We start from the raw sequence: 14,890 nt of genomic DNA, 5'->3' as shown, positions 1-14,890 counted from the left end.
CAAAGTGCAAAGATCCAGGTAGCTTTACAATCCCTTGTATTATTGGTCAAACTAAGTTCGAACATGCTATGTTAGACTTAGGAGCTTCAATTAACGTCATGCCATACTCTATTTATGCTTCAATGAACCTTGGTGAATTGAAAAATGATGGTGTGATTATTCAGTTGGCCGATAGATCTAATGCCTATCCAAAGGGCGTATTGGAAGATGTCTTAGTGCAGGTGAATAATTTGATCTTCCCGGCGGATTTCTATGTCCTTGAAATGGAGGAAACCACCCATGCTCCATCCTTGCCGATTCTTCTTGGGAGGCCATTCATAAAGACGGCCCGAACTAAGATAGACGTGTTTAAAGGCTCTTTAACAATGGAATTTGATGGGGAAGTCATTGATTTCAATCTTTCTGAAAGTATTAAATTTCCTAAGGACGATCATTCTTGTTTTTCTATTGATATAATTGATGATTTGGCGCAGGAATTTCTCGATTCTTTGGAGAGGGATACACTTGAAACAACAATTGCACAAGGAATTGGGCAAAAATCTGGTTTTGCCGTGCCTAGAAGTGAAGATGAGGCCGAGATGGTCGCTGCACTTGAGTCATTGCCACAACACTTTAGTAAGCCTTCCAACCCAATTTCAATTTCAGTTTCCACTAATAAGTTGTTACCCTCAGTGATTCAGGCACCCGTACTTGAGCTTAAACCGTTGCCCAATCATTTAAAGTACGTCTTCTTGGGAGACAACGAGACATTGCCCGTCATTGTCTCCTCATCACTCACGGCCATAGAGGAGGAGAAGTTGATCCGAGTGTTGAAAGAGCACAAGACGGCCATTGGATGGACTTTGGCCGATATTAGGGGAATTAGCCCGACTACGTGCCTGCATCGCATACTTCTAGAGGAGGGGGCTAAACCAACTCGAGAGGCTCAGTGCCGTCTCAACCCTCCAATGATGGAAGTTGTGAAAAAGGAGATTATCAAACTTCTTGATTGTGGAGTGATTTATCCGATCTCTGATAGTCGTTGGGTGTCACCGGTGCAATGTGTTCCAAAGAAGTCCGGAGTGACAGTGGTGAAGAATGCTGAGAATGAGCTTGTGCCAACCCGTATCCAAACAGGTTGGCGAGTGTGCATTGATTATAGGAAGCTCAACGCCACCACAAGGAAGGACCACTTCCCTTTGCCGTTCATTGATCAAATGCTTGAAAGGTTAGCCAGTCATTCTTTTTATTGTTTCCTTGATGGTTATTCTGGATATAATCAGATTGTCATAGCGCCAGATGACCAAGAAAAGACAACTTTCACATGCCCCTTTGGTACTTTTGCTTATCGTCGCATGCCTTTTGGTTTATGCAATGCTCCGGCCACGTTTCAAAGGTGTATGGTAAGTATCTTTTCAGATTTTGTGGAAAAGATTATTGAGGTATTTATGGATGATTTCAGTGTGTTTGGTGATTCATTTGATGGTTGTTTGGAAAATCTCACAATGATTTTGAAACGATGTGTAGAAACTAACCTTGTGCTTAATTGGGAAAAATGTCACTTTATGGTTAGACAAGGCATATTGTTTCAGAAAGAGGAATTGAAGTGGATAAATCGAAAATAGATCTTATACGCTACTTACCCTCTCCTACTTCGGTTCGAGAGGTTCGTTTGTTTCTTGGTCATGCAGGATTTTATAGGCGATTTATCAAGGACTTCTCCAAAATCTCAAACCCTCTTTGCCGTCTCCTCCAGAAAGATGTGGCGTTTGACTTCAACGAGGAGTGTGAGAAGGCGTTCAATCACCTCAAAGAAACACTAACTTCGGCCCCTATCATAGTTCCACCGGATTGGAGCCTTCCTTTTGAGCTTATGTGCGATGCTTCCGATTATGCATTAGGAGCTGTTTTGGGGCAAAGGAAGGAAAAGAGGCCGCATGTTATCTATTATGCCTCTCGGACTTTAAATGATGCACAATTGAATTATTCTACCACTGAAAAAGAACTTCTTGCTGTTGTATTTGCTTTAGATAAATTTCGTTCTTATTTGCTTGGTACTAAAGTTATTATTTATACTGACCATGCAGCATTGAAGTATTTGTTCACCAAGAAGGAGGCCAAACCACGACTTATTCGTTGGATGCTTCTTCTCCAAGAGTTCGATATCGAAATCCGGGACAAGAAAGGAAGTGAAAACGTGGTGGCTGACCACTTAAGCCGTATGGTGCATGAGGAGGATGCCGTGCCTATCATAGAGACATTCCCAGATGAGCAACTGATGTCCGTCAAGGTAAGTGAACCGTGGTATGCTGATTTGGTGAATTATTTGGTGTCTAAACATGTTCCTAGTGAATTACTTAAACACCAATGTGATAAATTGAAGAAAGAGGCACAGTTTTATGTGTGGGATGACCCGTATTTATGGAAATATTGCCCTGACCAAGTTATACGTAGGTGTGTGCACGATTCTGAGTTTAATGCTATTCTAACCTTTTGTCACACTTATGCTTGTGGGGGACACTTTGGCACTCAAAGAACAGCACTTAAGGTGTTAGAATGTGGTTTCTATTGGCCTACCATCTTTAGGGATGCTAGAACATTTTGCATGTCTTGTGATAGATGCCAAAGAACGGGCAATATTGGTCCTAAACAGCAAATGCCACAAACCCCCATTTTTAGTGTTGAAATCTTTGATGTTTGGGGTATTGATTTTATGGGTCCCTTTCCTTCGTCACATGGGTTTATTTATATATTGCTTGCTGTGGACTATGTGTCGAAATGGGTGGAAGCAAAAGCCACCCGAACTAATGATTCTCGAGTGGTTGCAGATTTTGTGAAAACTAACATTTTTGCAAGGTTTGGAATGCCATGAGTGCTAATCAGTGATGGAGGTTCCCATTTTTGTAATCGAACCATCGAGGCGTTGCTCAAGAAATACAATGTCACACATAAGGTGGCCACACCTTATCATCCTCAAACGAGCGGGCAAGCCGAGGTTTCGAATAGGGAAATCAAGCAGATTCTTGAGAAGACCGTGGGGCCTACAAGGAAGGATTGGAGTTTGCGCTTAAACGATGCATTGTGGGCGTATCGCACTGCCTACAAAACCCCCATTGGGATGTCACCTTTTCGGCTCATCTATGGGAAGCCATGCCATCTTCCCGTCGAACTAGAGCATCGTGCACATTGGGCCGTCAAAACGTTCAATATGGACCTTGATGCCGCAGGTTTACATAGGAAGCTTCAATTATGTGAGCTTGATGAAATCCGAAATGAAGCATATGAGAATGCCCTGATTTACAAGGAGAAAACAAAGGCATTTCATGACAAGATGATTCGTGCCAAGACGTTCTCTATTGGGCAGAAAGTGTTGTTGTTCAATTCTCGCCTTCGGTTGTTTCCGGGTAAGTTGCGTTCCAAATGGGTTGGTCCTTTTATTGTCACTAATGTTTTCCCTCATGGTGCAGTGCAAATCAAAAGTTCAAGGACGCAGCAAGAATTCAAAGTGAATGGGCATCGATTGAAGCCCTATTACGAGATGTTTGAGGAGCATGTCGTGGAGGAGGTACCCCTCCATGCCGTGGAACCTAGTCAAGCTTAAACGGAGGTACCGTCCGGCTGCAAGACGTAAAAGCAAGCGCTACTTGGAAGGCAACCCATGCATTCAACAAAGGAAGACTTTGAAAGCACTCCAATTCCAGATTCCTAAAAAAAAAAAAAAAACTCTTCTCTTTGTTGCTATTTCGTTTCTGCCTTGTTAGGTTGTTTATTTATTGTTGTTTGTTTATTAATTGTGTGAGTCTATGATTGTAACATTGAGAAAATGTTTGATTTATCGATAGGCACTGCTAAACAAAGAAAGATGGAGCCTTCACAAAGGGCGTTTACTTGAAGCCCCACTACGAGGCGTCGAAGCAGAAGGCATAGAAGCGGGAGGCATAGGGGCAGAAGACATCGGAGCAGAAGGCATCGGAGCTAGAGCATTCCAGGCCTCAATACTTGGCCAAGCGCTGGATGACCCAGGAAAAAGGTGCATCTGGAGATAAGTAGCAAGCTTTTGACGGTCACTTTGAATCCGACCTTCAGATTCTTGCAGCTCATCAAGCTTCCTCTTCATGCCCGCCGAATAGTTATTTGCAAGCACATGCAAACTTCTATTCTCGTACTTAAGCTGCTGGATCTCCTGCTTGAGACTTTCCACCTCTGCCATCAATGATTCCACCTGACGGGAGCGGGCAAGCAGGCGTTGGCCCATGTTGGACACAGAACTCGCACACTGAACACTAAGTGCGAGGGACTCTTGAACGGCCAACTCATCGGACCGTCCTGACAGCAGCCTACTATCTTTTGGAGTGAGGAGGTTCCTAGCTACTATTGTAGCTGTTGTGGCGTCCTGCATCACGGAGTCTTCACCTGTAAGAAGACCGTTAGAAGATAAGAAAGAAGGGCGCCATACGTTACCTTGACGCGGCGCGCCCGTATCACTCCTAAGGCTCAATTCCAAGCTAAGGTTCGATGAGTTTGCCATTTTTAAAAGTGTTCAAAGAGAAGGGGAGGATGAAGTTAAAATTTCAAAGGGTCGGAGACGATGTTCAAGAATGGGAAATCTTCAGAGTGTGTATGTTGGCGGTGATCGATACCTCTATAAGAAGCCAAGGCGACGCGTCCACTGATTCAAAGAGCCGGATTTTCCGGCGTAAGTTAGGCGACGCTCCCTCGGCTTTTCAGAAAACGCGTTCAACTTTGTCAAAAGATTTCTGACAAAGCTGAAAACACGTGGACGCCATCATCGCAACTACACATCTTTAGCCGACAAGCGCAAAGTTCGGCGACGCTTTCTCTGCTTTTCAGAAGACGCGTGCAGCTTTGTCAAAAGGAGCCGCATCTGCACTACCACGTGTCGTTCAGAAATCGAAGGGGCGCCTGCTCAGAAATCGAAGAGGCGTATTCAAAGATCGAAGAGGCGCCACTATTTCAAAAAGCCGGAGTTGCGGGATCAAAACGTTTGTCGACAAAGGTAAAAAATACTAAAGTACCACCACTTGCTATTATCTCTATATATGTCGACCTTCGTCTTTTATGGCAGGGCAAACCTGAAGAAAATGCCCAACTCTCCCTCACCTCTGAGGGCGCACTCCCAGCAAAGCCTTTCGAAATACTCAATTCTTTCTTCTTCCCCAAAGATGATACCAGATGTCTGGAGTACAGATGACCCAGGAGGAAACAGCACAACAAATACATGTGCTGATTCATTCACCGCTTCTTCAAAAGCAAAGGTATCTCATATCATCAAGGTCAAAAGCAAAAGTATCTCATATCATGCTCTTTCCCTGTCTTTTTCTTTGTCCTTGTTCTTACTCGCATGGCAAAGTAAAAGAAGCAATCAGCCGGCACTTGGAGTCAGTCTTCCGTTCTGGAGCCAACTGCCTGGAATCTATTCCTGATTGCTTACCTAGCGTTGCTCTCGAGTAGTCATCTTCAACGGTTGATACACTTCCGGAGAAGGGACCACTTCTGCAAAGGGGAGCGAGTAAGGCAAGTGAAAATGATACATTGAAGCATGTGGAGACAAACATAGGCTGAGTTATCCTCCAACCCTTTTCATTACGAATTGGAAAGATTGAACAAAGAAACAGACCAAAGGGGTAAGCTCAGACCTTCGGGGAAGACCAAAAGAATCCTCCAGCCCAGTAGCACAAAGGAAAATCAATGATGGGCGGAAACCAGTTCGAGAGTAAGCCTGTGGAATCATCAAGATCAAGCCTCAATGCAATCAACAAAGAGAAGAGGGAATTTACACTCCATAACCAGATTTGCGTCCCTAAACTCTTCTCTTTGTTAATTACATTCTGCCATGTTTAGTATGTTTAGTTGTTGTTTGTGTGTTTACTTATGTTTTGTGTGAATCTATGCTTAAAACATTGAGGACAATGTTTGATTTAAGTGTGGGGGGGTAACTAAGTATATTTAATGCAAATTCGTGGGATTTTATCACCCACATAACTTCAAATGTTGTTCCTTGCTATTTTAAGGTGTTTTTAAATTGTTTTAGAGTGTTTTAGAGTGTTTTGTTTTATAACTCCGAAAATCACATAAAAATTTGAAAAAAAAAAAAAAATGTTTTGAAAAGCCTAAAAAGAGTGTTTTGAGTCGTTTTTGTGTGTTTATGTCTTAGGGTACCTTCCAACACAATGATAAGGATTTGGTTTGTAATTGCATGACGGTTAAAAAGAGTTATAAACATAGAAAAAAGTTTGATTTACTCTTGGTATATGCTTGGTTATGGTTATAATGTATGACTTCACATGCAATCATAAAAGAAAAATTCGTTTTTGTAACATGCTTGAAGGAAGGAACTCAAACAAACGCTACATCCCTGTGAGATTCGAGCCATTACTTTCTTTGGAGAGTTATTTTCTGTGATTCTTTATTCCTTGCATGATCTCATTATTCCTTGCTTGGTTACTACTTAGAATGCAATTGTATCATGATAGAACTAAATGCTAGAACTTATATCCGTTTCATTCAAAGCATGATATTGATTGCATAACATACAATAAGATGAAGTTGTTAGTCAAGCCAAAGCCAAAAAGCCTATCCCTTTTCACATGTATTGTAGGATTACCCCTTTTTAGCCTTTTCAAGCTTATTTTCTTTGTTAACCCCTTGTTCTTAAAGGATAGTGAAGCATGACTTAGAATGAACTCCTTTTGATCAATATACTGTAGAAAATAAGTGTGGGGGAAGATAATAGGGCACGGCCAAAGAATGAAATAAAGAAAAAAATTGTTGAAAAGAAAGAAAAAAAAAAGAGTTGAAAAATAAGTGAGAATGATCTCACAAGCATTGGTTATTGAAACTAGGGTCCAAAAGAGTGAATTTGACCCTAGTTGTTGCATGAATCTTCCCTTGTGTTTAAAAGTTGATTTCTGCCATTAAAAGTGAGTTTAAGTGTCAATTTCATTACTTCGCTTCCTATTACCTGTGTTTCACTTTACCTTTCTTTGTTAAAACATTACCCTTAGCCCCGTTACAACCCTCAACTTCTATCTTGATGTTATGTATTCAATATGTGGAGTTTGGAATTGATATGAGCTTATGGAATCACTGGTTCTCATTCTAAGTAGTAGCATTCCATTCATGAGATCATATTCATGTCATTGTCGTAAATCCAGAAAATGCTTTCTTTAATATAACATATGTGAGTGTTAGAATTCATATTTACATCAATCTTCTCACATATAGCTAGTGTAGGGTGTGTAGTCAGAAAATCTGTGTGAAAAATGAGTGCATATCTTGTAAGGATTTGAGCAAATTCTCTAAGGCATGTTACTACATTCAAAACATGGTTTTAAATGCTTAATTGTGAAATAATATGTGGTGACTATGATGAAGAATGTATTTAAGTGTGAAGATGATTAAAATCTATGGGACTAATGATTTTTAACTTGTCATGCGCATTGGAAATCCTTGAGACAATTGTTGGAAGGTGTAGGTTGTGTTTTGTTCGTTTTGTTTTGTTTTTGGTTTCTTTTGTTTTGTTTTGCTCGAGGACTAGCAAAAGCTAAGTGTGGGGGTATTTGATAGGAGCATATTCATGCGACTTAAATGGCTTGTTCTCGTACATTTACGTTATGTTTCTTTAGTTATTTTAGTCCTTTATGCTTCTTTTGTGTGTTTTCAGGATAATAGGACGTGTTTGACGAAAGGTTGCATTGTGGAGCGTTTTGGGGCTTTTTGGAGCACTATTGGGCTAAGGATGGATAGATTATGCTTGGAGCCCAAGTGTTGGATGAAATTGAAGGCCTTGTATGCACTTGAGGACACAAAACAATCGCCCTAACCCAATCACATAACACCTTGCCATGGGCTTAACACAAACACCATTCCTTGCCATGCAAGGATGAGCAATTTGGGTCCATTTCATGTACTTAAACTCTAGCCCAATCCACAATCACTTCAAAGCCATGCAAAACCTTTCAACACCCTTTAATCATCCCCCTTTAAGTTATGATTTTATTTCCTAACCCTACATGCATTATTTATTAGCATCTTCACATGCATTCACACACACTTTACACATTCAAACTCAACCCTTTTTTCCATCCTTTGTGCCGTGCATTCCCAATCCCTTTCCATCAATTCACATGCATTTCCCCCTAATTCCAACTCACCACAAACAAGCCACATGCATTTATGTCCCTTTAATCATTCAACCATAAAACCACATGCACTCCCATTTCTCTTCCCATTCACCCTTTGCCGTGCATAACCTTGACATTTCTAATCTAATCCACAACTTTTCCTAGCTGTTTGCATGTGCATTCCCCATTCAAACTTCCAGCTTTCATTCTACATTATTGCAGCTGCATCCTCTCACCCTTTAATCATTAAGCACATGCAAAACTTCATCATTCATCACGCATTCCTTGGCATACAAAACAGCACCATTTAAACCCCAAAACAACTCTTTGCCGTGCCTTTCCATCATTTCCAGCATCCACACACATTGCTGCAGCTTTCCAACTTTCATTCTTCATCATTGCATCCATTCCACATGCATTCTTCATCATTGCAGCACAATTCAATTAATCCAACACTCCATGCCGTGGCCTATTCTCATTTCAGCACACTCCACATGCAATTCCAGCTTTTCTCCTTCTCTTTGCAGCCACAAGTCACATGCATTCACTCATAATCATTCACCAAACATGCAGCCACATTTCCACCCACCTCCTAGCTGTTATGTTCCCTCCATTACTCCTATAAATACCCTTGCATTCATTCATTCAAGGAGGATCTCATCTCATTCACAACACAACACACCACACAAATACACATCCATTGCCGTGCATATCCTTCCAATCTGTGCAGTTTTTATCCTCCATTGCAGCCACTATCCAACCACTTCCCATCCCTCCAAAACACTTCACATAATCCCCAAAGCTCACCTTAGACCTTAATGCTACAACAACGAGGAAGAAAAGAGTGCCTAAACGTTCATACAATTCAAGTTTGAGTTGTTGGAATGTTTAGGTGTTTCTTTGATTTCAAAGTTTAAATTGAATTCTCTTTGTTTTGTACGTATGAGAATGGAAGAGAAGAGTGCCTAAACGTTCATACAATTCAAGTTTGAGTTGTTGGAATGTTTAGGGGCTTCTTTGATTTCAAAGTTATGAGGAACTAAACCCCCCTTTAGCTAGGGGGTGATTCAAAATACATGTTTATGCTTACAATATGAATTGATTACTTTTGGTTGGAATTTCATAAGTTGTGGATTCAATTCGTTTAACTGTTTGATTGATAACTTATTTATGTATGTTCGTTGAGATTGCAAGCTTAATTTTCATGCATGAATATGACGCTAGAATATAAGTGAGTTTCACCTAATCGTTATGAACTTATATTCACAAGTAGTGGAGGTTGCTTATAAACAATCGCGTTAAACGAATTCTTGGCATAAGTTTCATGCGTATTCCATAGTAACGAATGCCTCGTCAACACTTATAATTTTCATTGAACTTAATGATCTTTGTTGAATGTCTCTATCATGCGTATTCCATAGTTAGGGACTTTGATTAAGAATAATTTGGTTGTAATGCGTATTCCATTCAATCCAACGAATCTAGGGAAATCTGAAAGTTAATTTAAGCGGACCTAATTAACTTGGAGCATTGAGTTTCATAATTTATCGAAAGACCAACCGAAAATCAATTTTGTATGCAAGTGTAACATGTGTGGAGAAGAACCCCTTAGCTATTCCATCATCCATATTTTCATCACATTCATCTTTACTATCTGTTTTAAATTATAATCTTTCCGTTTAATTTAATCTCGTCCAACCACAATCCCCCCCTATTTTGTTAAGTCTTAATCATTTGATTTGTCTTATTTTATGTTTTTAAGTATTTGGAGTCTTTTGAACTTGTTTTGAGTCTTTTAGTTTGTCTTAGTGTTTTAAAAGTTAGTTTTATTTATTTGAGTCAAGTGTTTAGCATCCCTAGTTAATCCCCGGTTAGAACGATCCCTACTTACATCATTACTACAATTGTCACAAATAGGGTTTAGTTTGTGTGCGTATAAATATCGCATTAGCATTCTCATAAGCTTCATGTCGTATTTCATCAAGTTCACATAATTGAAGCTTCTGTTGGAAATATGCCCTGAAAGTCAATCTTTGGAAGAAACCTTTCAGGACAATGAATTGATGTATAGATGATTCTTATACATCGGAAGGCAAAGATACTAATTAGGACTATCTCAATAAACGAAATATGTCCTAAATAGTGAATCCATGGACAATGGATCGATGGAAGAAGTAACCTAATGATGTTAGATTACAGAGACCTTCTTCTCATAACCATCATGTCCAAAAAGGTTCCTGGTCATAGGATTGTCGGAGGAATACTGACAATCCATAGACCGGTATATACTATGTCCGTTTCAATTGGAAGGATGGAAAGTCTCATCCCATTCGTGTAGTGACACTAAGACAAGTATGTAGGTGCTCATTAAGGGAATGAGTTCACTGAACACAATCGAACGAGAGTACTTGCATGGAGGTCTACTCACATGTCAAGCAAGTAACTCTAATGGTTGGCATAATGTAAGTAATCCTTTGACCCGAGGCATCATCGTTGTCTTGTGGTTAAGTACTTAATCTTTGATTATGTTAAGTCATTCCGTTCGCGAGTGTCCAAGGCATCGTTGGGGTTAAGCCACTTAGCCATGAAGGCAAGTGAATGCGCAACAAGGAATCTCTAATCCTCGATAAGAGAGGATGAATACTCTAAGATATGATTCGGGAATCTTCGGCCGAAGTATCGAGCGTAATAAAGGAAAGCGTTCCTATACGTCTCAAATGAATCATATAAGAAGGAATAATCACATTAGGGGTTTGACATTATAAATCCATACCCTAGTAATGTGATTGAGAGTATTGTTTTAGAGAAGGATCGAATTACATTGTAATTCCAACTGAATAGGTTCTTCGAATAACTTCTACATTAGCTTGGGTAGCCATGATATATGGTTAGATGTCACTCATGGCTTGTGAGTTCTTCTAGATGATTAAATGTAGTCATCAAAAGGAAGGTGAATTAAAAGTAAGTTTTAATTCACTAAGTGATTGGATAATCAATTGGATTGGTTCCAATCACCTCACTGCCTTGCTAATTAGAACCTAAAAGATTGTTCACCAATACACTCTTGTAGTGAGTAACTAATGGATGAAGGAAATAATTAATTGGATTAATTAAGTGTTTTGATTAATTTAGAAAATCTAAAGAAATCATAAAAGCGATAAAGATCGTTTTGGGCTTAAAGAAACGTTCGGGTTTAATTAGGCCCATTGGGCCAAAACCCATTAGGCTTTTATTCAAGCATTCGATGACTTGAAATAATTAAAAGCCCAAAGCCCAAACCAAACACATATGGCCGGCCACCAAGGGAGAGATAGGTCAAAATGTTGACTTGTTTCTTTTGTCTATAAAAGGAACTTTATAACACAAAGTTCATAAGGGTTTTATGTGTTCTAAAAACAACAAAAGAGAAAAGAAAAGCTCTCTCTCTTGAACACAAAGGGCCGGCCACCAAGGGGGTGATTTAACTAATCATCTATACACCCTTTTGGTTATTCCTTCATCTTTCTCATTACAAAGTGGGTGAGGATCTTTAGAGGTTTTCATATCTTTGGAAACTTGAAGAGAACCTAGGAGCACTTACTTTACAAAGTGGAGGAAGCAAGGAGGGAGGCTAGGCTCAAGGAGTTTGAGGAGCAAAGATCTTGAAGGTGGTCCATCCTTGGTCTAAGATCTAGATCAAGAGGTATAAAACTAAACCTCTAGTTTGTTCTTCTTCTAAATTTTGTTTTGATGCATCTTATATAAACCTATGCATCTTGAAGGGGATTTGCATAACTATAGCTTTGATAAAATGTATGACATGCTTCCGTTGCTTTCGTATATAAATTTTGAATTGTATATGCATGCTAGTCACTAGAAATCCCACATGAATCTCATAGATTTCCCTTCAGCTTCCTATGAATTCCAGCTTGGTCCACATTCAAATTGAATGTTTTGATAGCCCAATGAGCTCTATGTTCTAATTCCACAGGGATATGACATGGTTTACCATAAACAATACAAAAAGGAGACATACCAAGGGGAGTTTTGTATGTTGTTCTATATGCCCAAAGAGCATCATCCAAACGCAAGCTCCAATCTTTTCTATTTGGCCCAACGATCTTCTCCAAAATCTGTTTGATCTCTCTATTGGAGCTTTGCACCACTAGGAAGAGGATGTCGACCAAAGAGGTGGTAAAGGTGGGTGAAAATGTCTCCGCCATCTTGCAACGCAAACTACCCCCCAAATGCAAAGATCCGGGTAGTTTTACCATTCCTTGTGTCATAGGTAACACTCGTTTTGAATGTACCATGCTAGACTTAGGTGCTTCTATAAATGTCATGCCATATTCAATTTATGCATCTATGAATCTAGGAGCATTGAAAAATGATGGTGTTATTATCCAATTGGCCGATAGATCTAATGCCTATCCAAAGTGAGTTTTGGAAGATGTGTTAGTGCAGGTCAATCACTTAGTCTTTCCGGCGGATTTCTATGTGCTCGAAATGGATGAATCCGAACATACCCCCTCATTGCCCATCCTCCTTGGAAGGCCATTCATGAAAACGGCTCGGACGAAGATTGACGTATTTAATGGCAATTTGACCATGGAATTTGATGGGGAAGTTATTAATTTCAATCTTTCTGATTCTATGAAGTACCCTAGTGAGAATCATTCATGTTTTGCTATTGATATAATTGACTCTTTGGCGCAGGACTATTTATACAATTTGAAGGACGATGCACTTGAATTGGTCATTGCACAAGGGAGGGACATGCAAAACATTGAAATAACCACCAAGGAACCCCACGGCATGCATGGGGAATCCTTGGCCGTGCCCCCTATTGAAGATATGATTGAGATGGTGTCTGCCCTCGAGTCATTGCCATCACATTCAGGTAAGTTTTTGGACTCTATTTTAAGTTCAGTTTCGACTAATAAAATGCTTCCCTCAGTTGTGCAGCCACCTACACTTGAACTCAAGCCGTTGCCTAGTCATTTGAAGTACGTTTTCTTGGGAGAAGATGAGACATTGCCCGTCATCATCTCATCCTCACTCACGGCACAAGAGGAGATCAAATTGGTGCGAGTGCTTAAAGAGTACAAAACGGCAATTGGATGGACTTTGGCCGACATAAAGGGAATTAGCCCTACTATGTGCATGCATCGCATACTTCTAGAGGAGGGGTCCAAAACATCTCGAGAGGCTCAACGTCGTCTCAACCCTCCGATGATGGAAGTAGTGAAGAAAGAGGTAATCAAATTACTTGATTGTGGAGTGATTTATCCTATTTCTGATAGTAGGTGGGTTTCGCCCGTGCAATGCGTTCCAAAGAAATCTGGAGTGACTGTGGTTGAAAATGCGGAGAATGAGCTTGTTCCTACGCGTATTCAAACTGGTTGGAGGGTGTGCATCGACTACAGGAAGCTAAACGCCACCACAAGGAAGGACCATTTCCCATTGCCGTTCATTGACCAAATGCTCGAAAGGTTGGCGGGTTATGTTTTCTATTGTTTTCTTGATGGTTACTCTGGTTATAATCAAATTGTCATAGCACCCGAGGACCAAGAAAAAACCACTTTCACATGCCCGTTTGGTACATTTGCATATCGTCGCATGCCTTTTGGTTTATGTAATGCACCTGCTACATTTCAAAGATGGATGATGAGTATATTTTCTGATTATGTTGAGAAAATCATTGAAGTTTTTATGGATGATTTTAGTGTCTTTGGTGATTCTTTTGATGGTTGCTTGCATAATCTGAGTTTGATTCTAAAACGTTGTGTTGAAACTAACCTTGTTCTTAATTGGGAAAAGTGTCATTTCATGGTTAAACAAGGCATAGTTTTAGGTCACATCATCTCTGAAAACGGCATTGAAGTAGACAAATCTAAAATAGATCTTGTACGTCACTTACCCTCTCCAACTTCGGTTAGAGAGGTTCGTTCTTTTCTTGGCCATGCAGGATTCTATCGTAGGTTTATCAAAGACTTCTCAAAAGTGGCACAACCTCTTTGCCGTCTCCTACAAAAAGAAGTGGCATTTGAATTCACCAAGGAGTGTGCGGCTTCCTTCAATCAACTCAAGGAGTTGTTGACCACGGCACCAATCATTGATCCCCCTGATTGGAGTCTCCCGTTTGAATTGATGTGTGACGCCTCTGATTATGCTTTAGGGGCTGTTTTAGGGCAAAGGAAGGACAAAAGGCCGTATGTCATATACTATGCCTCACGGACATTGAATGATGCACAACTAAATTATTCTACAACCGAAAAAGAACTCTTGGCTATTGTTTTTGCATTAGATAAGTTTAGATCATATCTTCTTGGTACTAAAGTCATTGTTTTCACTGACCATGTAGCTTTGAGGTATCTTTTCACCAAGAAGGAGGCCAAGCCAAGACTCATTCGGTGGATGCTCCTACTCCAAGAGTTTGATCTTGAAATTCGAGATAAGAAAGGATGTGAAAACGTGGTGGCTGACCACCTTAGCCGAATGGTGGGTAAGGAGGAGTCCATTCCCATCTTAGAAACATTCCCGGATGAGCAACTTCTGTCCATTGAGGTAAGAACCCCTTGGTATGCCGATTTGGTCAATTTCTTGGTGTCTAGGCAAGTTCCTAGTACCCTAAACAAGTTCCAACGTGATAAACTTGTATGATGCACGTTTTTATGTTTTGGATGATCCATATTTGTGGAAATTCTGCCCAGATCAGATTGTGCGTAGATGTGTGCCCGAATCTGAATTTAATTCCATTCTTACATTCTGCCATACTTATGCATGTG

General features: G+C 40.2%; 1 protein-coding gene across 1 annotated transcript in view; it reads left to right on the top strand.

The window, feature by feature from the left end:
- LOC148695766 (uncharacterized) overlaps positions 1 to 13,452 on the top strand; it is a 76,683-nt gene extending 63,231 nt beyond the window's left edge. Inside the window, exons 3-5 of the mRNA XM_088697392.1 lie at positions 222 to 581; positions 12,819 to 13,002; positions 13,409 to 13,452. Coding sequence (XP_088553518.1) covers positions 222 to 581; positions 12,819 to 13,002; positions 13,409 to 13,452 — 588 coding nt within the window. The remainder of the gene's footprint in view (positions 1 to 221; positions 582 to 12,818; positions 13,003 to 13,408) is intronic.
- The last annotated feature ends 1,438 nt before the right edge of the window (positions 13,453 to 14,890 follow it).

Source organism: Pyrus communis, chromosome 7 (assembly GCF_041283825.1).
Source record: "Pyrus communis isolate YQ-2024b chromosome 7, ASM4128382v1, whole genome shotgun sequence".
Taxonomy (NCBI): domain Eukaryota; kingdom Viridiplantae; phylum Streptophyta; class Magnoliopsida; order Rosales; family Rosaceae; genus Pyrus; species Pyrus communis.
Note: the sequence above shows the minus strand (reverse complement) of the source record. Positions and strands in the feature narration are given on the sequence as shown.